At 37.5% G+C, this 26664-nt stretch overlaps 1 protein-coding gene across 1 annotated transcript in view; it reads left to right on the top strand.

Annotated features, from left to right (window-relative positions):
* CDK14 (cyclin dependent kinase 14) overlaps positions 1-26664 on the top strand; it is a 657433-nt gene that overhangs the window by 300675 nt on the left and 330094 nt on the right. The window contains exons 7-8 of the mRNA XM_036761007.1: positions 7088-7150; positions 24958-25081. Coding sequence (XP_036616902.1) covers positions 7088-7150; positions 24958-25081 — 187 coding nt within the window. The remainder of the gene's footprint in view (positions 1-7087; positions 7151-24957; positions 25082-26664) is intronic.

The following is a 26664-nucleotide window of genomic DNA, read 5'->3' as shown; positions in this document are numbered from 1 at the left end:
GGGCCGGAATCAGGAAGACTCATTCTTCTGAGTTCAAATTCAGCCTCAGACACTTACTAGTTGTGTGACCCTGGGCAAGTCACCTAACGATGTTTGTCTCAGTTCCTAATCTGCAAAAGGATCTGGAGAAGGAAATGGCAGACCACTCCAGTATCTTTGCCACAGAGAACCCAAATGGAGTCATGAAGAATTGAACAAGACTGAAATGACTCAACGGAAGTTCTTAGTACATTTGTTGAATTGCTTTGAATGTCCAACAACCCCATTAAAACTCACTGCAAATTACAACTATTTATTGAATGGTCGGTTCATTTTTAAATTGGATGCTTGTTAGGGAAAATTCTGATTTCATCACTAAATTTAATTTTTTCTTACTTATTTTAAGTGGAAATATTCATACCTCTAAAAATTTCTTCTCTCAAGTCTATCCAATAGTTAAATTAACACATCATGCTTCTTTTTCAATAATATAACTACAATGGAAAGATTTTAAAAATACAATATTGTCTTGGAATAAGGAAAGATATCTATACCTATATATCTACATATTTTTTTCTGATACAAGCCCCAAGCTTTAAATTATTTATGTTGGAAAATTCACCACATATGTACATATATATAATATATATAAAACTTTACAATAACATGTAGTGAATTTTTAAACTGAAAGGTAAGCAATATTACATAGATGCACTCTCTCTTCATATACACACTTCTTATGTATATACATACATACATACATACATATGCATACATATATATACACACAATATGTAAGTGTACATGTGTCTATGTATATGAAGGAGAGAGTATGTATAAGTAACAGGTCATAAAGAATGTGATTTAACCTACTTTAATCTTTTCTTAATGGTTTAGTATCCTCATTTTGAACATTCATTATAATATTCAGAGATAATCTTGGCCCAGTGCTTTGGCCTATTTGCCCCATTAATAAATTACCTCAGACAGTTAAGTTGTTTGAATTCTTGTGCCTGCTTTTTGTAGTCACAATGTAAACATTCCAGTCTCTAGGATCTAGTCTCTCTTCTCCCCACTCCCTAGTCATTAGTAGTTATCAGAAATCAAACGATCAAAATTGTTGAAATTTTGATTGAAATTAGTCATTTTTCACCCTGAATAAAGTACAAAATTTCAGGGGATGTAGCTTGTGGCTTCTTACTTCAGTGTTTCGTGGTTATACATTTTTTCCACCTGTGAATATTACAGCCCCTTTACAACCCACCAGAATGGTGGAACCAATTCCAACAGAAGTGGATCCCTCTAGGGGAGACTTAGAAAACCACAAATTAACATTGTTTGTGTTGTAATTTTATTTATTTTGTTAAGCATTTCCCACTTTCACTTTAATCTATTATTGGCCCCACTTGGGCAGGCTGAGAGTTTGACACACTCTGCATTAGATGGTCTTCAAGATTGCTGTGACAAAATCAATCACCTTGCAGTCACATTGGTAATAAGCTTTCTCTTAGCTAGGCTAATTCTTGAACAACAGGTATACAATCTGTCATCAGTCTCTTTTTTTTTTTGTTTGGACATCGATTATGATTAGCCAGAAGCCTCTTCATTCCCCTGGTTTTTTTTTTTCATTCTATTTCTCAGCCGAGATGAAAGAACACTGGATTTGAACCCAGGCTTTCCCACTAACTATATGCTCTTAGGAAACTAGGTGACCACCCTAAGCCTCTGTTTCCTCATGTCTAAATTAAGTAAGTTAGGCTAGAAAATTCCCTTTAGAGGTCTAAATTGTTCCATGTGACCATCAGAAAAGTTATTTAAAACACACACACACACACACACACACACACACACACACACACACACCACACACCATACACCACACCACACCCCATCCCTGAATATTTGAAACAGAAACCCAAGACAGTCCTTAACAAAATCCTAGGTCTAGAGCTGAAAGATATTTCAGAGGTCATCTAGTTCAAATCTTTCCTTTTTCAAATGAGGAGACTGAGGCCCATGGAGATTAGGTTAACTTGGCCCATGTTACACTGGTAGTTGGTGGTAGAATCAAGATTCAAAGCCAAGTCTACCGACTAATGCTCTTTTTCCTATGTTATGATATTGTTTAAATGTTAACATTTTTTATTGCCATTGGAGTAATTAGTTTCTGTCTTTAGCTCAGGGTAGCAACTGACAGAAAATTCTCTGAAATATTGCATCATAAGTCACAAATTTAGATACCCATCAACCAATACTAAAATCCAGTCCACGTTCCTATACTACGAAGAAAGGCCAGAGCACAGACAAAGACTACGGAGATAGCATGATTGGCTGTGAGGCCAGGAAGATGTTGGTTCAGTTCTTTCCGCTCATATGTGACTTTGTGACCCCGGACAAGTCACAGTTCGTAGTATAGTGCCTAGCATGCAGTTGGTGCTTAATGTTTCCTGAATTGGCATTCCCTTTTTTAGGCGTCGACTTAGTTTCCTTATCTGTGAAATGAGGTGGTCAGAGTCAACAATCTCTAAGTCGTTGCTGTTGTTTTTGAAGTTGGTTTTGTAAAATCTGAGTGAAACAAATAGGGATTTAGAGGAGAAATAAGAATTTATAGACTTGTGTAAGCAGAGGATGAAAGATGACAGGAGAAAGGACAAGGATGAGAAGAAAGAATTGAAAATGGGTTCTAAAGTTAAGACAGGTAAGGAAGGGGCATGTTGTTAAAGAGGAAGGCAAGAGAAATGTCTGCTCTCTTTCCTTTACCTTATTTCATCAAGGGGTCATGAAATTAAAGCTGGAAGAGACATTTATAGTAGTTCAGCCCATTCATTCTACATATGCGGAAACTGTCCCAGAAAGATTAAGTGAATTAATTGTCTAAGGTAGCAAACAGTAGTGCTGGGATTTGAACTCACTCTCCTGACTCCAAATCCTGTGCCTCTTCCCCCTTCCCTCCTGCACTGATCCAGGCTTTATCTATAAGCTTACCTTGATGTGAAGCATTTATACTTTAAAGAGATGAAGTGACTTCAATAAATTCAGTATATTTATTAAACACCTACTATGACTTGTTCGAGGTCACACAGTGAAAGGGACTGAGGTTGGATTCAAAACCAGCTCTGATGATTCCCTGTCAGGTATGTCATATGATGGAAAGAACACTGAGCTAGGAATCAGGCTTCCTACCTCTGATACCAACTGTTAATGAGCATAGGTAAGTTAAGTCTTCTGCATTTACTTCCTCACTTGTAAAATATAGAAGAGCAGTTCTAGATGAGATCTGCTTAATCGTGTGTGTGTGTGTGTGTGTGTGTGTGTGCACGCACGCGTGCCACAGATTCCCTTCAGAAGTCCAGTCAAAACCTATGGACTTCAGAATAATATTTTTAAATGTAAAAAATAGAAAACATAAGATTACCAAAGGAGACCAATTGTGATGAAATTCAAGTATCAGTTTTTTAAAAATTAAAAAAAAATTCATGTACTCTGAGTTAAGAACCCTTAGACCCTTAGATGATTTCTAAGTCCTTTGAAGGACTACAGTTCTGAAGCTCAGTCTGATGTTGGTTTGATTTGTCCATAGCATCCCATCCTCTCAGCAGATGAGTACAGATTGCTGCTGGTATTACGCTGTTTCAGTCAGTCTCCACTATGTTGGTGGACCTTTGCCCTGGCTTCAGCATAGGTTTTAAAAGACCAGAAAAGTAGTCGCAGAGGTGTGGGTGCTCCATTTCAGCCCTTTCCAAAGGATGGCTTGAGAGGCACTCTGAATCTTTCATTGTCAAAAATCAGCTCAAGAATTCAGGTACTTTCCTTTCCTTTGATACTGTCAAGAAAAATAAAATCTGCTTAATTGATCATCAGTATTTAAAAAATGAAGTGGGAAGAAATTTAGCTTGGCAGGGATAGGAGGTTCTGTTTCTACTCCTACCTTCTCCTGGGGGCTGCACATGGACCAAAATTAGTCCAGTTACGAATCCTAGCTTTATGTTTGTCTACTATACTTTTTGGAGAACTCATGTGTGCCTCACAGGCAGTTCAGTAGTCCCTGGTCCAGGCCTAAATAAAACAGAGATGGATGAAATGGGGGTGGGAGATGGGTGATAGGATGAGGCAAAGATCTGGACTTGGTAAGAGATAAGTTGAAGATAGAAGGAGATGAGGCAGTCAAGGTCTTGAACCTTGGTCTAATTTCAGATCAGGACTTAAGCTTTTGACTTTTATCTATAGCTTCTCTTTGACCACCGAGTTTGTGATGGCCACCTAAGACTCCGAACTAGATATAATATCAGGGGTCAGTCACAGAGTAGCTGGGATGGAAACAGTATCCATCCAGGGTTGTTGGTCTTATGGCAGGGAAGTCTCTGGTAGGTCCTTTCCCCCACCCTAGATATGGTGATGCACTAACATGACCATTAAGCAGGAAATAAATCTACTCTGAAATATGCTCAGGGTCTGCATTTTGGGAAAGTGGAGGGGTCAATCCAAAAGAAGTAAGGGAGGGAGAGGGAGGCCTAAAGGAAAGAATAGAAAGTTGGAAATGCCAATCAAATATCTTTCAGCATGTCCCTGCTTTTCCCGTAGCTATTGTTCTAGCTTAATGAACAAAAAAACAATGTTGGATAATTATATTTTGACAGGAAAGATACCAACTAGAACACAAGCAAAGCCCCTGTACACAGCAACCCCCACCCCATCAGCTTAATATTAATTGTTAGCAAAACAGAAAGATGTGACCTCTAAGTTTGGCATTTTGCCACCAGTCTTTACAATAGAATCATAGAGCTAAAGCTGAATTGGCCATTACTGGTCACTTAGAGCCACATCATTTTACATGTGAGGAAATTGAAGCTCATAAAACTAAATCCTTTTCAGTTGAGTTTCTTATTCTTAGTGCTTCTCAGTAGGTAAATATTCAGGTTAAGATATTAGTGGCTTTGGTGAAAAATCATATCATTCATTCAGCACCTACTGTGTGCCAGGCCTAATGATATGGGTTCTAGGTATACCAAAGAGAAAACTCACTCTCTGTCTCTCTGCTCAAGTTTAACAATGTATGCACTTCCATTTTATTGGTAGTGAAGAAAAATTAGCTTTGTTTTGCTTAGCCCAAGAAATGAGTTGAAGTTACAGAGACTGTTTTTACTTCCATGTAAAGAAAAAAAAAATTGTTAAGGACTTAAGCTGTCCAAATGTTTAATGATCTGCCTTGGGAGGTAGTAGAACCGTATTCTCTGGACATCTTCAAGTGGAGGCTAGACTTGGTGAGGATGTTGCAATGGTGCTTTTGGCTCAGGTACAAGCAGGACCTTTGAGTTACTGTCCAGCTTAGAGACCATGATTTTCTAAGTTTCACTATCATTTGCCTTTTGAGGATAAATACTATGACAATGCCAAATTTATACATTTGCTTCTCCCATGAATACTTATTCAAAGTCATAAGGAGTTGAGTTTTGAGAAGTTTCTGCTATAAGTGATAATGAAAGAACCCAGTCCTTTCCATGCATTCAGTTTATGATCTATTACGCTGCTTCAAATTGGTTGGATAGGATCATATAGCAGCTGACTGGCAAAATGGATAGCGCACTAGACCAGAAGTCAGAAAGACCCCGAGTTCAAATCTGGATTTAGACCCTTACTAGCTACATGACCTTGCGCAAACCTCTTAACCGCTTTCTGCCTTAATTTCTTCATCTGTAAAATATGGAAAGCTCCTACCTCCTCGGGTTGTGAGGCTAACATGAGATAATATTTGTAAAGGACTTTGCAAACCTTAAAGTGATAAATAAATGCTAGCGATTATTATTACATGGGATGCTTGTTATAATGCTATGTTTCCTTCCATAAGACTATTTTTGGTGACAGTAGCAAGATTCCTGCAGGTAGAGACCTACATGGACTGGCCTCATATAACACTGTTATAACAAGATTCCCGAAAGTTTTAACCCATGTTATGATGAAATTTTAGCAAGACGGAGCATTTCTATAGGCCCACTCTGTGCTAGGCACTGTGCTTAGTGGTTTTTTTTTTGTTTTTGTTTTGTTTCTCTTTTACAAATATCTTATTTGATCATCACAGCACCCATGCGAAGTAGGTGCTATTTTTAATCACCATTTTGCAGTTGAGGAAACTGAGGAAAATTGTGACTAGGTGACTTGGCCAGAGTCACACGATTAGTTAGTATCTGAGACTGGATTTGACTCGGGTCTTCCCAACTCCAGGTCCAGCTCCATCCATTATACCACCAGCTGCATCTAATAAAAATTAATATGACAGCAGTGAATAAAATGCCTTATTTTCAGTATATATTTTTCAAAGTGTTCAGATAATTTTCACGATCATGTTCTTTGGCTTTCACCTAGCAGGACGTGACAAACTTGAATAGTGTCTTTGAATATCTTTTGTCACTTTGACCTGTTTCATGAGATAAATGAAAATGCTTCAAGAGAAAAGGTACATTGGAAACTAAGTTGTGGCTGGTGGAAGTGGTAGCCTCTGGTTATTATTTGTCATTGGAATAGTTTCTCCAGTTTTTGACCTTAAAGAAATAAATGATTGAGTTCTGTTAAGAATGTGTCTGAAACTTCTGCAATTAAGGAAATAATTATTTATATTTATGGACTTCATAGTATCGAATATGACAAATTATAATTTAGATTTTAAAACTAATTATGGTGACTTCATCTTGTGTAGAAGATAAAAGTATTCCCATCCTACCTGGGTAAAATACTAGACAACGAGACTGCAGATTGAGTGTTCATTATGCCTCTAAGTACGACGTGGCCGTAAGTGAGCTGTCCATGTTAGTTGAGAAAGAAATCAGACACGTTAAAGAATTACCTACACACATAATGTTTCCAACACATAGAAAGTTGAACAGAATTAAGGGCCTGAAGGTAAAGAAATAGTACAGTGGTGGTGAAAGAAAGGGCGAGAGAAGGCGGGGTGGTGGTGGTGGTGGTGCCCACAAGTAAGGACTAAAAAGGGAGCTGCTCACTCTTCCTGTGCTTTGTACAGAACTAACAGAGACTTTGAAGTTGAACACTATTAATTCTTTGTATTGGAGCCATAGGGATATTAATACGTTTTTCCTTTGGATTTGTCTTCTAGCACACTGATTTATGTCAGTACATGGACAAACACCCCGGAGGGCTTCATCCAGACAATGTGAAGGTAGGTAAAGACATTTTTAAAGCCAAATATGAATGCTCTACTTTGAAGGACATTGTCACAACTTCACTGCCAGCATTTTCTTCTTGTATAATGGGAGAAAACCCATGATCCAGCTGAATTCTGTTTGGCTAATATTTTTAACATGCTTGTATCGTGCATCCCAGTATAGAAAGTTAAAAACAAAAAGGGGGAAGTTTATGGGAATCTAGTGGGAATGAGAAAGGTAGCCCACCTCTGTTAATTTTTGTGTAATTGCTAGTCTAAGAAAGTTTTTTGGGCTACTGGGAGGTTAAATGACTTGTTCCTTTCTATCTATGACAGACAGAGCTTAACACCAGGACTTCATCGCTCTAAAATCAGGTTCCTAATCAACATACAGTTTTGCCTCCTTTTTGTAGAAGTCTCTTAAAAATTTTTGCGTTCTAGAATTGATATTCTTTTCCTTAGAGCATTTACTTTTTATTTATTTTATTTTATAACATTGGAAATTTTATTCTTTTCTTTATAACATTTATTTTTTATCCTCCCTTTATTTTAGAACATTAAAAATGATGTTTTTTCTTAGAACATTTATTTTTAATCTCTTTATTTTAGAACATTAGAAGTGATATCATTTTCCTTAGAACGTTTTTTATCTCTTTATTTTAGAACATCAAAAGTGATGTCCTTTTCCTTAGAACATTTGTTTTTTATTTACTTTATTTTATAATATTAGAAGTTATAATCTTTTCCTTAGAACATTCTTTTTCTTATTTTATTTTAAACATTAAAATATGCCCTTTTTCTTAGACCATTTTTTAAATTTAATTTTAGAACATTAGACATGTTCTTTTCCTTAGAATTTTTTAAAATTTTAGAATATTTTATTTATTTTAAATTTTTATTCAACAGTTTTCATTGTGGTCATTCACTTTGCCATCCTTTCCATTCCTCAAATACATTGCCCTCTCTCCCAAAGAGATGTCCCTTATAAGAAAGAGGAAAAAAAATGAAAGTTCATTCAAGCCAACTAACACCTCAGCCAAATCTGCCATATTTGATCCTGCCTCTTCATTCTGAAGATGGGGAAACTGAGGCCCAGATGAACTAAGTGTCCCAAATTGCCCACATAGTTAGTGACAGAACCCAGATCTTGTTCCTCCTAGCCCATTGCCCCTCTCTCTATACTCCAAAACCTTTGCTCTCAAGTTATTTTAGTAAACGTCTTTGTAACTGTGTGTGTATTCTCTATCATAGCAGTAACAATCTTTTCCTTTTCTGAGGGAAAGCCTTTTTCCCAATGTATAGAAAGTTGTCAAAGAGAAAACTAGTTGTTAATGTGACCATTTTCAACATCTGAACTGCAGAAGGAAAGAGCAGAGGGCCATTATTACTGTGTTGGTTTCCATGGGAGGCTACCCACCTAATTACATATCGGCTTCTGCTCACTGTTTGTCTGCTTGGAGACAATGCAGCTCCCTCAGGTTTACTCTCAGGAACTGCATTGCAGGTGATATCATTTTCCAGGAGCCTGGCAGAGTGGCAGATGCCCCCCGGGTATTTCAGTTTGATGTATGAGCCCCGATGTTTTTTCCACACAGTGCTATTTGTTGTCACTTAAATCTATGAATGTAAAATTAAGAAGATCAGAATAATATTTACTAAGCCAGCACTTGCTCACGGTGATGTTCTGGGTGCTCGACAGAAGTTAAAAGTTGAAACAAGAGAGGCAACAATTTCTAGAAACCATAGGTTATGCGTAAGCTAGAAAAGGGACAAATAAGTGTTTTTTATTTTATTTTGTTTTGTTTTCAAAAAAGGCTATCTTTGTAATCCATTGAAGAGCCATATGGTCTCCATAAATATTGCATAAGTACTAAAAATCACCCAAATGTAAGTAACAGGCTTAAATAGACAAGCAAAACAAATACTTTGGGGTGAATAGTGTTTCTCCTGGCAGGACACTTCTTTTAGTCCCATGAGAGCTTTTTAAATTTTATTCTGAAGCCATGCAGGTTGATTAAAAAATGTATACCCCCAAAGACTTTGTACTTACCCCTCTTTAAAAGTAGGTAAATTAATGTGGGATCAACTTAATAGTTGAGAAAGCAGTTTCTTAACCTAAGATGGGCACCTCAGTTTCCTCATCTGGAAAATGTGTACCTGTATCCAACAGTCCCTACAGAGAGTGTCCAGTGAAATAATACATCAGAAGACCTTTGCAAAATTTAAAGTGTTTTGGGTAATGTCAGTCAGCCTCTTATCTTTTTAATCATCCCTGGGGAGATCCTTGTTTAAACAATGAAGTCATGTATGATCTAATACTCAAATGACTGACTAAAGAGAGGGGAAAAGATCTTTTAACTTCCTTTTTCTGAATTTGTGTTGGATCTTAATTTCATTTGGGCTTTGGTCATCTGAAGGCCATTGACCCTAATCCACTGCAAAAACTGTCTTCTAAAGCTTTCTTTCCGAACATAGAATACTTGTGACCATTAGAATACAGTCTGAAAAAATAATGCCTGCGTTGAATCTCTGGGAATCATTTTCCTATTTTAATTGCTTAGGGAAGTGTCTACCACACAAACTGTTTTCCGTAATGAACACTCACCCTTAACTAATGGTTTCATTTTTATTTTTTTTAAAGTAATATCTATTCTTGACAAATGGATAATTTCAACAGTTAATTACCAATCTGGAAATTAACAACCTGAGTCAAAAGCCCGAGGACATTGGCCTTGTTATAAATATTTATGTTTGTTAACAGTGTAACAACTGATTTCTGCCACTATGTCATTGGGTGCCTCAGAAATTGGTTAGCATTTACATACCTCCTTTTAATGTTTTGTGGTTATTTTTACACCAGCCCTTTGCTGTTAATGCTCTGAGGTTTGGAATGCAACTTTTAAGTTAGAATGCCTTGTTGTGCATTACCAGGAGAATCCATTGTTTTTTTGGGAGGTCGTAAATAAATTGAGTAATCTTTTTAGATATTTACTGACTAGTAAACTGAAGGAAAATTCCAATCAGAAACCAGTCCTTCCCACCAATTAAATTAATTCAGTTTTCAGTTGTTTTATTTTAAATCGTTAAGCATATGATAATGAATAATGAAATTTCTTTCAAAAAAAAGATTGATACTGTCTCAACTTGATATCTGGAAATGCTAATGTGTGAAGCCTATTAATGAGATATGGGTAAATCCACATGCATCTTCATGAGATGTATCTCCAGTTGAGTGTTACCATAATAATATTACTGCAAGTGTTTTGCGAAAGTGCAGAAGAAATCATCTCTATTATAGTGGTGCTTCTAGTTCTCTAACATCAGGGGATGAAATGTTTTGGAATAACTGAAATCGGCCAAAGCAGTTTTGAAATGGCCCATCATGTTCCATGAGGTATTTGAAGTGCTATTGTAAGGAGACTAATTTTTTTTTCCATTTCAATAGATATGCTAATTAGGAAGGCATGAAGTTTATTACGGTTGAAAAGTTGCTATTTTTCATTCATAGGCCAGAGAACAAGCAGGTGTATAGCAGACAGAATAATGTTATGCCAAATTAAGGTTGTCTTATACAGATGGCATTGAGAATTGATTTTTAAATGAGACTTTCTGGTATTCAGATATTGAGCGTGTCACCCATTTTCACTATATTTTCTGTTAGAGTTCTCATTTAGCTGGTAATGACTCACTACCATGCATCGTGGTGACAATGACAGTCTTTCCCTTCTCTATATTTTGAAAAATATGATTACTTCCTAAGCTTGAAAGAGTGTGCTGAAAAACTCCCCGCCAAAATGTTTAATGAATATTTATGTTTTATCTATTCCTCTGCTATGAAATTTTTTCTTATATTAAAAAAAAACGACCAGATCCTATCCAGAAAGAGAAAAGAGCAAATAATTTTAAAAGAAATATTGGATAATATCAGTTTACCTCAAGGTGAACATTAGGAATCAGAGCTCTGATTCCTGGTTGCTCTGGTGAAACCAGAGTACCCTCGTGAAACAAAAGAAAACAAAGTAGATCAGGTCCAGCTATTAAGAGTGGACAAATCATTGACTTCATCTCTATTGTTTACCGAGCTGGACAGAACTGTTTGGAAAAGAGAAGGAACCAAGGCCTCTGAATCCATTCTCCTTTGGCAGGCCTTCAGAAACACATCAAAAAGAACTAACAGAAGAAGAAAATGAAGGGAACATTTCAGTATGTTTCTCAAGCAGAGAGAGAGAGAGAGAGAGAGAGAAAAGTTAGCTTGAGTAGCATGCAGTGGGCACCCTGAGAAGAATGGAGAAATCATGACTTCATGCTCTTTTTAAAAAAATTTACAATTTACAATTTTAAAAAAATCTGACTTCATGCTTTCTTAGGTTGCCTCCTAGGACAGAAAGATTCCTTATGTGAACACTTGATTCATATAGCTTAAGATCACAAAATTGAAACCAAGATAGCCTGCATTGGTAAAGGGTGATGAGGATCATAGCAACAGAAACTTAGAGCTAGGAAACATATTTTTATGGATAAGAAATTGGGAAGTCATCAGTATGCCCAAGTAGGATTTTTCTAGATTCCCATAGGCTCATAGGATCATAGCTCTACAGGTGGGAGGGACCTTCCTTTTACTCATGAAGAAATTGAGATCCTAGAATGTTAATATAAAAGGAGTAGAACCCAAGTCCTCTGACCTCAGAGTCAATGTTCTTTCTTTTGTTAGGAATTAGCTAAGCCTCTTCTACTATAGCTTTCCTAACAAATGCCTAACAAATCCTTGCTAATGAACATTTTCTGTCAAATGAGTCCATTTCCCAGTTACAATCCCCATGGGACCCATTGCTTGAGCCTTACCTGACCTTACCCCTCCCTCTTTTCTTTCAGTATTTTCTAAGTGCTACTAGATGAATGTGCTAGCTGATGGGCTTGGGGTTCTGGGGATATGAGGATAAAAGCTAAGAAATCTCCCAGGGAGCCCATCTTCCATTGAAAAAATTATCAGGAATCATATGGACCAATGTGCATCTTCATGGGATGTGTTTCCAGTTGAGTGCTATCATAATAATATTACTGTAAGTGTTTTGTGAAAGTGCAGAAGAAATCATCTCTATTATAGTAATACTTCTAGTTCTCTAATATTGGGGGATGAAATGTTTTGGAATAACTGAAATCGGCCAAAGTATTTTTGGGCACCAGTTTTTAAATGCAAAGTTCTAATTGATGTTAAACTTTCCCCTGCATGCAACATATAAATGTCGGCTCATTACTTATGTTAGACTGTGACTGTGGTTTCAATCTGCCTTACTTATTACCAAACATATCACAATTCGTATGAATTTAGTTCCTCTTAATTCTGATAATAAAGCCTTTCAAAGACCCTGCTTTCCTATCATTTTTCTTAAAAATACACAAAGAACAAGCACTTAACTTGAAAGATAGCAGCAGATTTCCTGAAGAAAAAAATGATCAGAAAAATTCTGCTCACCCAGTTCATTAATTTGTGCTTGCTCTGACCTATTCTTTGCTTCTAGAAATAATGCAAATCTAGGTCCTGATGGTGCTGTTTTCTTGAATCAACCTGCAATGAGGAAATTTAGGATCACAAGATTTAAAACTTGAAGGGATTCTAGAAATCATTTGGGTCAACTGCTTTATTTCACTGCAAAGAAGTAGAGATCTAGACAACTCACATAATTAGCCCAAGGTGGTGCTGGTCATTTATAGCAGAGCTAGGTGTCAGGACCTTAGTTGTTGTGGCCTTAAATCATGGGCTGCATGGCTTCCTTTCCCAAAATGTGGACATTTTTTTAAAAAAGACTCTTTTTGAGTCTTAGAGAGTTATGTTGGGCAGTTATTAAAGTAAGACATGAGATAACTACCCAGAATAGGGCTTCATAACCCTTTTTTTCTGGTCTCATGGACCTCTGTTTAGAAGGCTAGTGAAGGCCATGGACCATGTCTCAGAATAATTTTTTTCAAAGTGTTGGAAATAAAATCTATTGAATTATAAAAGCAAAATATAAGAGAATGTAGATAAACTAATACATGGTTTTCTAAGTCAATATACAGTCTGTAGGAATCCTTATGTACTACATAATGGCCTGGTTTCTTTTTTCAGCTTGACATCTCTGATCCATCCAGTTTTATTTGACTGTAAGTTGCAGAGTAGGTGTTGACCTGCATTGGTAGAGAAGGATTTTTCTTGTCTAAGAGTTCCTTATGTTAATGAAATCACAGGTCCAGGTCCTTCCCTCCTATACCTTGTGTATGATTCACTGGTAATAAATTTGAAACTGGGAAATATATCTCGAATGACCCATCGGTGGCTATTGATACAGAGGAAAGAATACTCAATTTGAGACACACAACAGTGTACATCCTGGCTCTTAATACCTCTGTGATCTTGGACAATTTACTCTCTGAGAGTCTGTTTCTTAATTTAGAAAATGCAAGTATTCACCTCTTGAGATCCTTTCTGGATCTAAATCAATGATCCTGTGACTCAAGGCACCCTAAATTTTATTTCTGGTACAATCATATCTAATAACCTTTTAAGGGTAAATCTCTATTTAAATCCGCTATCAGATTGTAAGCTTTTTGAGAATAGGGTCTGGATCTTTCTATTTCTAGCACTGAGCACAGTATTTTGCTCATGTGAAAATTTTATATTTTTGCTTTATGTTAAAAAATGAATTTAGTGAATGAGCTATGTTGTAGCTTTTGGGATTGAACGTACCCCTATTGTCTAAACCTGCCTGCTGTGTGTTCTAAAATATTTTTAAATCCTTGTGCCTTTTTTCTTTTGCCAATACCTTTCAAATTATCTTTCTTTCCCAGAAATTGATATTTACAAATTATTTAATTAATTCTGCAGATTTTAAGTGATGAATCAAGTAGGCACCATTTCTGGTTAGGAATATGCATCAAGCCTGGCAGATTATGAGTTGCTTATAGAATCATAGAATATTATTTGGAAGAGATCTCAAGGTTCCTCTGCTCCAACCTTTGCTGAAGAAGGAAGCATGGGTATAATTCTGTGTTCCTTACAAATGTCATCCAGCCTTAGCCTGAAGAGCTTGAGCAGTGCAGGCCATCTGATTATATCCTGATTATGTATAACACAGAAAGTGTTTCCTTTATCCTAGCCAAAATCTCTGTTTCTGCAACATCTGTCCACCACTTCTAGTTTTGCTTTAGCAAAATGCTCCTATTCCTCTTCTACATAACAGTCTTTCAAGTCCTTGGAGACAGTTATTATTTCTCTCTTGACTCCTGTAAACATCCTGTTTGTTTCACTAGCCTACCTTTGACTGACTTTTCTGGACATATTCCTGCTTTTCAATGTCTTTTTAAGTATTTAGTGCCCCAAACTGTACATCATACTTCAGGTATGGTCTGCCCGGGGCACCATGCAGTGGGACTCTTCCAGATTTACTGCTTCTGTTGTTCATTCCAAACATTACATTAGGGTGTTTCTGACTGTAGTGTCCCAATGTTGACTCATATAACACTTTTGATTCCCTTAAACCCCAAGATCTTTTTTTTTGAATTTTATCATTTTTATTTAATATTTTAATTTTCAACATTGATTTCCACAAGATTTTGAGTTACAAATTTTCTCCCCATTTCTACCCTTGCCCCCATTCCAAGAGGGCATATATTCTGATTGCCTCATTCCCTAGTCAGCCCTCCCTTCTGTCACCGCACTCCTGCCCCCATCCCTTTTCCCCTTACTTTCTTCTAAGGCAGGATAGATTTCTGTGCCCCATTCCCTGTATATCTTGTTTCCCAGCTGCATGCAAGAAACAGCTTGAAAGAGCTGCGGGCTCCGTTAGGTGAATATGAGATGAGGAGTGGAAACAGGAGGTCAGAGGTCATTTTTGGGGAACATCAAATCAGCCAGTTTGAGTGGAGCATAGAGCCGTGCCTACACCTGGAAAGATAGATGGTGGCCAGATTGTGGAGGAATTTAAACGTGAAACACAGAATTTTGTGTTTCATCAGTGAATCACTGGAAACCACCAAAGCTTCATGAGTAGGGGAATGAGACGTGTGTTTTAGGAATATCAGTTTGGTGATTGTGTGGAAGATGGGTCACAAAGAAATGCTTGATGGGAAGGAGGGGAGAGTGCAGAGAAATTCATTAGAATAGTTCAAGTGAGAGGAGATGAAGTTGGAAGTTACTGTGCAAAATCTGAACTCCATGTAAGGAAAGATGGCGCAACAATCAACTGCCTTGAACTTTGGAATAGTTTACCAATAAAATGATAACAGCTCTAGGTTTCCTTAAAAATAGAATTTATTTATATTTTAGGATCCATAGGTTTAAAGATAGGAATCACTCAGAGACCACTGACCAGTTCCCTCATTTTTGTAGGTGAGAAAACTCAGTTTGAGATCCTTTATGTATGGGCAGGGAGATGAATTACAGAGTCTCTAAAGTCACCTCCTAGTTCTGTGATTCAGAGAATTTTAAATTTAGAATGGGTAGTAAAGATCAGCTGGTACAGTGGATAGAGCCATGGGCCTGGAGTCAGGAAGACTCATCTTCCTCAGTTTAAATGTGGCCTCAGACTTTTACTAGCCGTGTGACCTGGGCAGGTCATTTCACTCTGCCTCAGTTTCCTCATCTGTAAAATGAGCTGGAGAAGGAAATGGCAAACCATTCCAGTATCAATGCCAAGGAAATTCCAGATGGGATCATGAAGTGTGGGACATGACTGAAAAAAGTCCAACCCTTAATTTTATAGATGAGTTCTCTCCTAGTCTCTGTTTCTTGGAATACTGAGCCTACTTCAAGGCTCAACTTGGGTAACCACTGCTACTGGATCTCTCTAAGATCCTTCGCTTGTTAGTGAGCTCTCCCCTCTCCAGTGATCTCGTATTTATCTTTTATCTGGGTAAGTGTTCTATCTTCCCTCACAGAATGTAAGCTCCCCCAGGGCAGGCTCTCTGCTTTACTTTGTCCTTCTACTTGCCACCTGTTCCAAGCCTGGTCCAATGTCCTGTCTTCAGAATATGCTCAATAAATGATTGTTAAAGTGAACTGAATTGAATAAAAAAGCTGAGATCCCTTTGGGAAACTTAATGCCCTGATCTAACTATGGGAGGGTTAGACAAAATGGAAAATAATGTGTATCTGTCTATTTTTCTAAAATAAAGGTAGATGATAACACACACGTTCCATTGTTGTAGTAATTCGGCTCTTTTCTTTTACCACAGACCCTTACAGTCTGCCACAGGGCATGTCTGCCCCGCCTTGACATGACAGAAGAGTTAACTAAGGTCCTAGACTTGAGTATTCAGTGTTTTCTTTGCACAATCTTATAGTAAATGAATCTGTGTGTTCAGTAGTATACACACTGTCTAGATGGTTCGTGCATTCAAACTAGACTAGTCTAGACATTTGGGAATTAGAAGAGTAGCTAACATTCATCCAAGAAAAAAAAAACAGAGCTCTTTTGTGGGGGTAAATTAAAGCCTTGTGTCAGTTGCTCGAGGAATAGGAAATATGGAAACAACTGTAAAAATATGAACACTGGCTGAGTTCAAACTTAGGATAATTTGTCGAATAAACTTAGATTTAATTGAAATCTCCATGATGGCTAAAGGCAAAATAGTCTCAAACAATATTTTAAGCATTTATTTAAAATGCCAAGCTCTCTGATGTTTTCAATAGTGGGTTTTTTTTTTTAATTTTGGTTGTGAGATTTATGGTGAATTTTTATTTTGGGAGAGAGTGGGAAGTGGTAATATATGTGCCATTCGGCATAGGAAAAAACCAACCATAAGTGGTACAGTTCATTACAAATGCAAGTTAACCCCCAAATTAAATTGCCCACAACTAATTTGAGCACTACAATGAAGTCTTAAAATGTGCCCCTTACCAAGATATGTTTTAATGTTGTTTCTTTTAGACTTCTGCTAAAGTTTTTTTGCTGTATTATTTTTGGCCCACTAAAGATAGCCACTTAATTTCAAGAGAGGAATGGAGGAATAGAGGCAAGTGGGCTAGGCCATTTTTTTTCTGCTAGAGGTGCCAAGGCTGGAGACTCCTTGCCCTCTACATTGACCCCTGCTGTGTACATCACTGCCCTGTTTGAGAGACTCATGACAGGGATTTTTACAGCCAAAGTGCATGTTTGCCATTTCAAGCTGAAGTGATCCTAAGGAATATGTAACCATCAGTGGGAGTCTTTCCCTGCGAAATCAAAATACCAAGAAAAAATGATTCAAATGTATTTATTTTCTTTATAATACGCAAAGCTAATCCTCAGTCATATTGCTTACATCTGAAAAAAGAATTTTCATAGCCAAAAAATAAAACTCGACTCGGTGGACATTTCTTTATGTTTTATATCATTAGTTAATGCATTGAACATAAAATACTTTATTCATCTGACACGTGGATATGCCAAAGAGTGTCCACTTATTTGAAAATATTTATTGAAGCCTCATGTGGGCATGAGATTTTATTATTATATTTTATGTGATATGGAATATTAACATATCATATTAATAATATGGATTAGCAGATTATTAAGTTTCATTGTGGTGTAGTGAAAAGATTGGTGGATTGGCAGTCAGGGAAACTGTGTTATTCTCTCTAGTTCTCAGTTTCCTCCACTGTGAAGTGAGGGGTTTCCCTTCCCACTCTAAAGTTACAATCTCAAGGTAAGCTCTTGAAGCTCAATCCTTCCCTTCCCTTCCTCCCTCCCAAAATTCTCTTATGATTCTGCTGTCTTTGCTGGTGCTTATTTCCCTTTGCAATGACTTCATGTCAAAGGAAAATGACCAACTATTTTGCGAAAGGGGACATTTCTATAACCACCAAAGAATTAAGTACCTTTCTCATGCAAATATCCATGGAAAAGCTTGATAAAAATCTGTGCATCTGACACCCATTCCCAAGAATGTCCTTAAAGAACAATTTGTGGGGCTTTCTGTTTAACTCAGCGTGACAATCCATTGGTCAGATCCTTCACATTAGAAGCCTGGAAGTAATAAGGCTTCTAAGTAAAAAGTGAACCAAAAAAACTCCTTTTAAAACATTGATTTATAATAAAAAGTTTCCTAATGGTTGCAGTAAAGAGTTTTTTTTTAAACGTTTTCTAGCAGTAGGGTATAGATTTTTATTTTGTCATTTAAAATTTCCGTATTGCTTTTTAGTTTAGTGGGAAGGAGATTGGAATTAAAAAGGACCTCTCTCATAGTTTATTTTAGTAATTTTTTTTACTTTCTTGATCTCAGGTCACAAGGAGGTTGTCAAATAACACATAATATTAACTCTGGGCTGGTGTGAATGCAGTTCTGTTTCCTGTTGTATAAACAGTTGTGTGTGCTGTGAATACCAGGCTCACCACAATACAAAGGAGAAATTAGACTGCTCCAGTTTCTCCCCTATTGACTCTTTTCTCACAGGATGCTACTCTTTTCATCAGTAAATTGTTAAAAATTCCTTCCAGTGAGAAGCTGCTTTGATGCAACACTCTATTGATTAAAAACCTAAAAATATAGTGAGTGATGGGCCTTGTGATCTGGATTTTGTTTCTGCTATGAATACAATTAACTTTGGGCTTGTATAATTGTATCCTTTTCTAACATTGTGTTTCATAATCTCTTTTAAAGTATTTTCCTTTTTGAATTGTTTCTGGATAAGCTCCAGTATCCTATTTCTTCATTAATTAGCAAAGGTATTTAACTGATCCCCTTTGGGAAAATTGCTTCTGTCTGTGTGGTTCTTAGAACCTTCATCTAAGTATTTCACTTTCATGAGTTACCTAGCTACAATGTATCCTTTTGGCCATTCTCCCCCTCTACTGTCTAGCATTCTTTGTTTCCCAGGAAGAGAAAAATAATTATTTAAGTACAAATGAAAAATCATTTCTTAGGATAGCATTCTAACTTCTCTCAGTCCCCAAGGATGTTTTCTGTGCTCCTAACTAGTTGTGCGCCTTCTCCTCTCTCTCTTTTAATGCCCATACTTGGATCCTGGAGAATCAAAAACTAAATTCCCTGATTTTCCAAGATAAATTAAAGGTGTTTTTTTAAGGTTACTTAGCTGTGAACTTCATTGATTTTCATTTTTCTCATTTATAAGAAAAGAGGATTGATTCCCAAGGTGTCTTTCAACATTCTTTGGGTCATTTTCTAGCAGTGATCCAGATTTTTTTTTTTTAATCTGTGGAGAAAAATACCTGAGCATATACTGAATGTGCTTCTGAGCAGTTCAGATTTGGAAAAGAATTTTAAAAGATTGTTCAGAAATTAATAACTGGTAAAGATTAGTAAATATTTGTTAATAATTGGTAAAATTTCACTAAAGACATTTGGGTCTCTATTAAGTATGCATTTCTCCATTCTCTTCTTGCCAAGAACCTTCTTTCCAGTCTAATTTTGATGACAGTTAAAGTTGATCTAGTCTCATCAACTGTTAATTAATGACTCTGCAGGAGTTTGGTCTGGAAGCTGGCCAAAACTGCCATCTTACAATAAAAACAATGCCCATCCTCACTTAGTAATGCTTACAAAGTAATGAGAGATATTTCCCAAACAGTGGGGAAGGAGCCATCAACAGTTGTACTTAATGGTTTATAATATAAAAGAATTTTTGAATTTTAATTGATGACTTATAATAAAATGTGATTACTTTATTTAAATAAAAGAATTTCATATTGGCATGAAATGATGACGGCAAAAAATGATATGAATTTCTTACAGCATAACTAACCTTCTCTTGCTTTAAGTGATTATTCTAGTTGAATTGTTTCGTGTAGTTTCTTGCCTGCTTTTATGCCTCCATTCATAGTTTCTCTTCCTTGTCTGGCCTTTTATTCCTTTTTACAACTTTGATGCCAGAATCACTTGTTATTGACATTCCTTAAAGGACCCCTAGTGTCTTTTGTCTTTTTTTTTAAATGCCAATTTCAAACTTTTCATATTCTTCATATTCTGATAATCAAGAACTAAATTTCTTGGTTTTGCAAGGTGAATTAAAAGCTTTTTTAAAAGAAGAATATTCAGTCCATAAGGACATTGCTCCTACCATCAAGAACGCATATATTTTCAAATTTTTATAGTGATATTCCATCTGTGCTTTTCCCTTGTAAGAAATCAACCATTTGACATTAGGAGAAACAACATGGAGAGGGTATGAAATGGCCCATGGAATGATAGAGGTGAGAAGGTATATTAGGAAGGCAGAATTTATGATTTCAAAGAGAATCTCATATGTGCCTAAAAGGTCCGGAACCGCAGGATATAAGGAATTCTCTAGGCAGAAGGCAGGAGAACTAAAGCATGTATTTACACTCCACAATAACAAGCCCACAAACCAGCGTCCCCATTTTGATATTTTCATCAAAAGCTTCCAGGCCCAATAAGTCCGCCTTACAAGGGTAACCAGGAGGCCACAGAGAAGCGAGATGGTATAAGGCAAAATCATATACATGCTTCCCCTCTACGGTAAGAAGATTACCCACTAGCCTCTAGTCAGCTCTGCTACCGGCAGCTCAGCTTCGGCTGTAGGCGTCTCTGGCTCCAACCGGAAAAGGAAAGGAGGATCTTCAAGCTGTCCTCTCCCCTCTTATAGAGTTTTTGACATCATCAAGCGCCGCCTGAACGACCAGGGCCGATTGGTTCTTGACTTGGCCCCTCCCCCTAGCGTAGACCACGTTAACACACCTCCCCTCAGCCAGCCCCACGACTCATCACACAGGAAGCTCTCCGATCCCTGGCATGGTCGCTGGGCCTCCTGCCCTGGAAGAGCAAGCCCCAGCGTCCAGGGAAGCTCAACGAGGCAAGCTGAGTCATTCAAAGAAAACAAAGTCCATTCTGGCTACAGAAGGGCCTTAGAAATTATCTGCTGCTAACCCATCATGTTCCAGTTAGGTTAAGGAGGCGTGTCAGGAAGGAATAATTTGACAGAGGTCTCATGGGTAGTAAGTTATGGAACTGAGTTTCAGACAAGGTTCTTAAACTCTACATCCTGTGCCCTTTCTATTCCATGATGCTATAGTTCCACAGTTTTAAATGTGTGGTCATCAACAAGATGATTTATCACCATGTATTCTGGACCCATGATTTAATTGGTTTAGGGAATTCTCAGTGATGAAACTCCTTCAATCAGTGCAGAACTACAACTATTTCACAATTTATAGATGGACTTAGCTGGGACATTAAGAAGTCAAATAACTTGATTATGTTCATATAACCAATAGGTATCAGAGATGGCTCTTTTTAAATCAGTGACTTTCAAGACTGTCCCTCCCTCCTCTACCATGAGTTATCAAACTCTTTGGACTCATAATACATTTAATCTCCTAAAAATTATTGAAGATCCCAGAGATCTTTTGTTTATGTGGATACTATCAATATATAATGTAATAGAAGCTTTTTAAAATCTTAGTATTATTATTATTATGATAGTAATTTTGACCTTGAGAACTCCCTGAAGAGTATCAGGGACATTGAGGTCCCTGGACCACAGTTTGAGTACCACTAGGTGGCACAGTGGACAGAGTGCCAGGAAAACTCATCTTTGTCAGTTCAGAGATACTTAGTAGCTATGTGACCCTGGGCAAGTCACTGAACCTTGTTTGTCTTGGTTCATTTGTAAAATGATCTGGGGGAAGGAAATGATACACCTCTCTGGTATCTTTGCCAAGAAAATCCCAAATGAGGTCACAAAGAGTCATACATGATATAAAAAAAAAACCACAACAAAACCGCAAAACAAAAACGCTGAACAACAACAAACTCTTTATATTATGCAACAATGCCTCCTTGTGTAAGAGTAAGGTTTGGTTATTATTGACTTTAACAAAGTTATTCAAAAATTACCGAGACTGTAATGGAGGTTATGTCTGTATTACTCATTCAGAAAGATACTTTGAATGTTTTTTTTTTTTGGATGATAGCAAATTCCAATATGATGAACTAAAGGACTGGCACGTTTTAATTTAGCTCCAATCTTGTTATAGACCACTAAATGTCTGTGTCCTTATAATAGCACCTTATCTACTCTTGGGGAAGTAGAGGGGCTAACATCAGTCTACACAAAACCCAACACTCAACAGTAGGAATAGTTTTTGATGTTAAGATTCTCTCTGCCTTTGGAGCCCCAAGGCAAGTGTTGTGACACCCAAATACATACTCTGGAACCTGTCACAATCCAGGTGACATCCTTTTGGATTGTAGAACATTTTCTTCTCTTTATCTCTAAGACATTAGTGCTTTTGCTGAGTAATTAACAAATGGTTCATTAAAAAAAAGGACAAAAAATCTCAGTTTACATCTGAGATAGTTTCAGTTCTAATTTTCATTCCTTCTGTCTTTTTGCATTTTAGATGTGTCAGTCTTTGAAGTTCATGTTGAAAACTAAAGCAACTTTTAGTTGCCAGGGTACAGGATGTCTTTTACCTCATTTTGATGGTTTTAGTTATTTAGACAAGGGGCTTTTAAAGGAATCTAGCTATTGACTCTGAGTGAAGCCTGGGTATAGTTATTGTTAGAAGATGGTAGTTGGCCAAAATGTAGTTATTGGCATTGAGTAAAACCAAGCTTTCCTAGCAGTAATGTATGTGTTTTGTAAATATTGATATGCACTGGTTGGAGAACAGTGGTCTAATGCAAATAGTACTTGTTTTAAGCATCATAAGACTAGGATTTTAAAATTATCTGGAATTTACATTTGAATCCTTATCCATAATATAATAATAGATGCAGAAACATTTCAAGGCTAAGACTAGGTTCCAGGTGTTTCTGCCTCTTGGGAAAAAGTTAATTAACAGCATAGAGAGTAGAAAGAATGCTGACAATGGAGCATCTGAGTTCGAATCCTGGCTCTGCTGCTTAATTATGCAGTTCGCTTAATTTCCTTGGGCTTCAGTTGCCTTATAGTAAAATTGATTGGTTGGAAGAAAAGATTTCTGAAGTCCTGAACTGGAAAGTTCAAAATTGATGCTTCTACGAAGCCAGGTTCGAATTTTAGTATTTATTTACCACTGGCATGATCTTGATGACGGCACTTCAGCTCTTAGTGCCTCCCCCCCCATGTCAAATGAGGTGTTCAGATGTGATGATCTGTTTCTAGGATTACTTTTCCTCAATGATCTTATGAACTCATTTAAGTTTGCAAAGACTCCATGTTGCTACCAAACAAGAATGTAGAGGGAAGGAGTATCCTTCAAAAGTGTAAAAGTCCAAAATGGATAGAAAGTAACAACCAAGGAAATGAGTATTCCAGAACTCCAGCTTGGGAAGTGGGGGGAGGGGTGAGGAGGGGTACTGCTTCTCCTGGTAGCCAGGAATTAGTTTTTGAGAATATGTGCAATGACAGCAAAGGATTTTGGGGGTCAAGGGAACTATTTAAAATGTACACCCTTTTTCATAATCACAAGGTTGGAAAGCCTACAATTCACTTTATACCTTGTAGAATCAGAAGCATTCACTATGGCCTTATCTCACACATCTAAATGAAAGTCCAAAGACAACTTTGGGATTTTTCTTTCAGATCAACATCAGCTGCTCTTTGGCCTTTTGATTTCTTTGTGTTCCTTCCTAAAACCACCCCCTTTCTTTTTCCTGATCTATCCTATAATCAGAGAAGATACAAATCAGTCCTCAGGCAACAGTCTAATCTCTTGAAGCCATATGGGTAAATGAAAAATAATTACAATTTTATAGAAATTGAACCTTATGTCTATCCTTCCCCCCTCCCCCCCCACTGCATGTATGTGTATGTGTACAAGATCATACAATTTAACTGTCTATGTGTTTGTTTTTTATTCCCTCTCTCTTTGTCCTCTTTCTATAAAGCATGCCTGTCTATTGAGATTCAAAAAAGGGGCAGAGTATAAGGTAAAAGGAAACAAGAACCCCCAAAGCAGAGGGGGCTACCTGATTGTTTCCTTTTAAAGTGGAACATTTCCATAGTATGAAGATGTTGAGTCAGATTTGCATTATTTGTGCCTCACTTCTGGGGGAAATCACTAGAGGATAGAAAAAGAAAATGGTGCCTCATTTTGCTGGTTGATCCCGCCTCCCCACCCCTGACCTCTACCCAAGGCACATGATGTCTATGGCTCTGTTCGCTATTCTCCAGCATGTCTGTTACTCTGTTTAAGAATGGCATAGAGGAAGAAACCCTGGATTTGGAGTCTGCGCACTGCAGTGAAATACTGCTAATGATGGTTATGACCTTTGTGATGTTGGGCAAGCCACTTTACTCTTTGGGCCTCAGTTTCCTCATTTATAAAATAAGGGGATTGATTTGGACAACCTTTAAGGACTTTCCCAGTGCCAGGTTCTAGGGTTTTAGATGAGTGGGTGATTCCATAAGGACCACCGTGACCAGCTGCATTGTGTCAATGGTATGATGTTATATATGGACATATATTAGCATATATTACCTTATGTGCTTTCCTATATACCAGTTATTTCTTCTAGTATCTTTATGATGTTTGGAATGAATTTTCCACTCAAACTCTCATTTAAAATTAACAAAACAGAAAATTGCAAATGTTTAAATCTTTTATACTTAGATGTATTTAATAGAAAACAGAATCCAGTTGGCTCTAGACTACTCTGGGTGGGTGACATCTTCCTACTAGTTAACAGAACAGGTTGAAATTCCAGTACTCCTGTTTCTTGGTGATCCCTAGTTTTCTGTACAGATTCTTCCTGTTTTTGTCAGATGATTTGATTTTTAAAAAATCTATTTGATACTCATTTTCATATTATACAATTACTCTTCAGAATGTGTATAGAAGCTATTTGTCTGCCTTCAGATTTTAACTGTGTCTTCTCTGTCTCCCCCCGCCCCATTTTTCTAGTTGTTTTTGTTTCAGTTGCTGCGAGGACTGTCTTACATCCACCAGCGTTATATTTTGCACAGAGACCTGAAGCCACAGAATCTTCTCATCAGTGACACGGGGGAGTTAAAGCTGGCAGATTTCGGTAGGAAAGCAGTTAATTACGAGTCTATTTTGTCATGTTGTGAGAATGCCAGACAGATGGTGGTGTGGATTTTGCTTAGACACAGCTACTACATTGTAGAGCCTGGTAAAAAAACTTCCTCTGGAATGAAGGATTCATTATGATCCAAATAATGCTTGATAGATTAAGAAGTGGGAAAGGGAAACATCTTTCATGCTCAGAGGGAAGGGTGGGGGATGGGGGGGAGTATGCAATGGAGGAAGGAAGGAGAGAAGAAGGAAGATAGAGACAGATAGAGACAGAGAGGGAGAGAGATACCCACATACAGAGAGGGAGGCAGGCACATACATACATACATACATACATACATACATACATACAGAGAGAGAGAGAGAGAGAGAGAGAGAGAGAGATGGATGGATAAACCTCATCAGCATATGAAGACTCCGCAGAAAGGGTTTGGGACTAAGAACACTTTCAAGCAAGATACAACTCATCCTCCTGACATTTAGAGGGAATTCACAGCTTCTAATCACTTGTATGTATCATCACCCCAGGGACATAACCACTGAGCCCAAGGATTCACAAGCTGGGTTAACCTTTCTTGAAATGACACTTGGCTCAAGAATTTTTGAAGAATTAGAAGAGCAAGTGCTGAATATCACTGAAGGGAAGAAGGTTGTTTTAGCCTACTCATTTTATAAACCAAGGGTGCCTAGATGGCCCAGTGAATTCCAAGCACTAGGCTTGGAATCAGGAAGACTCATCTTCCTGAGTTCAAATCTGGCCTCGGAGAGGCTGTGTGACCCTGGGCAAGTCACTTAACCCTGTTTGCCTCAGGTTCCTCATCTGTAAAATGAACTGGAGAAAGAAATGGCAAACCACTCCAGTATCTCTGCCAAGAAAACCCCAAAATGGAGTCATGAAGAATCAGGCATAACTAAACAACAACACATTTATAAACTGAACCTTCCATAGAAGTTTTCATATTTGTTTATCTTGCTCTAAGACCGTGTTCCTTCAGCCTTTGTCTCTGTGACTTAGGAGACACACAGGGCTTGGTTCTCCCTCTCCTTGCTCCTTCCGTGATTTCTCCCTTCCTTTTTGACATATTCAGGAATCTCTGAATTGCCCTTGCTCTCTGTCAACCCAGTGAGAATGGAATGTTGAGCAAAGCCTTAACACCCGGGATTGTCATGGAAGCATGATGTGTTGACAATGTATTGCTTCAATTAGGTTTGAATATGTATATTCTGATTAGAAATGAAGAGTAGAATGAAATATTGCCCTTGGGACAAAAAGAAGCCTGAAGATGTGATATGGGCTATTGCTATAACATAATTATTTCACCAAAAGACAGAAGGGGGCTGGGGGCAGTGAAAGAGAAAGGAGACAAAAAATTTCTTTTTCAAAGATAATATTCTGTTGAACTCCAGTGAAGTGAGAAATTTCCAACAGTCTTTTTGCTCCTTTGCTTTTGGATGTCTCATTTTTTTAAGGCATCAATGGTGAGAAAATTTTGTCATTATAGCTTAGCTTGGTCTTGGTTGTATTGCTGGGGTGGGGGAGGGACGGGAGAGAATCTGAGCATTTAGTGTCTTTGA

The sequence above is a fragment of the Trichosurus vulpecula genome, chromosome 5 (genome assembly GCF_011100635.1).
Source record: "Trichosurus vulpecula isolate mTriVul1 chromosome 5, mTriVul1.pri, whole genome shotgun sequence".
In the NCBI taxonomy this organism is placed as follows: domain Eukaryota; kingdom Metazoa; phylum Chordata; class Mammalia; order Diprotodontia; family Phalangeridae; genus Trichosurus; species Trichosurus vulpecula.
This window is presented reverse-complemented; position numbering and strand designations above follow the sequence as displayed.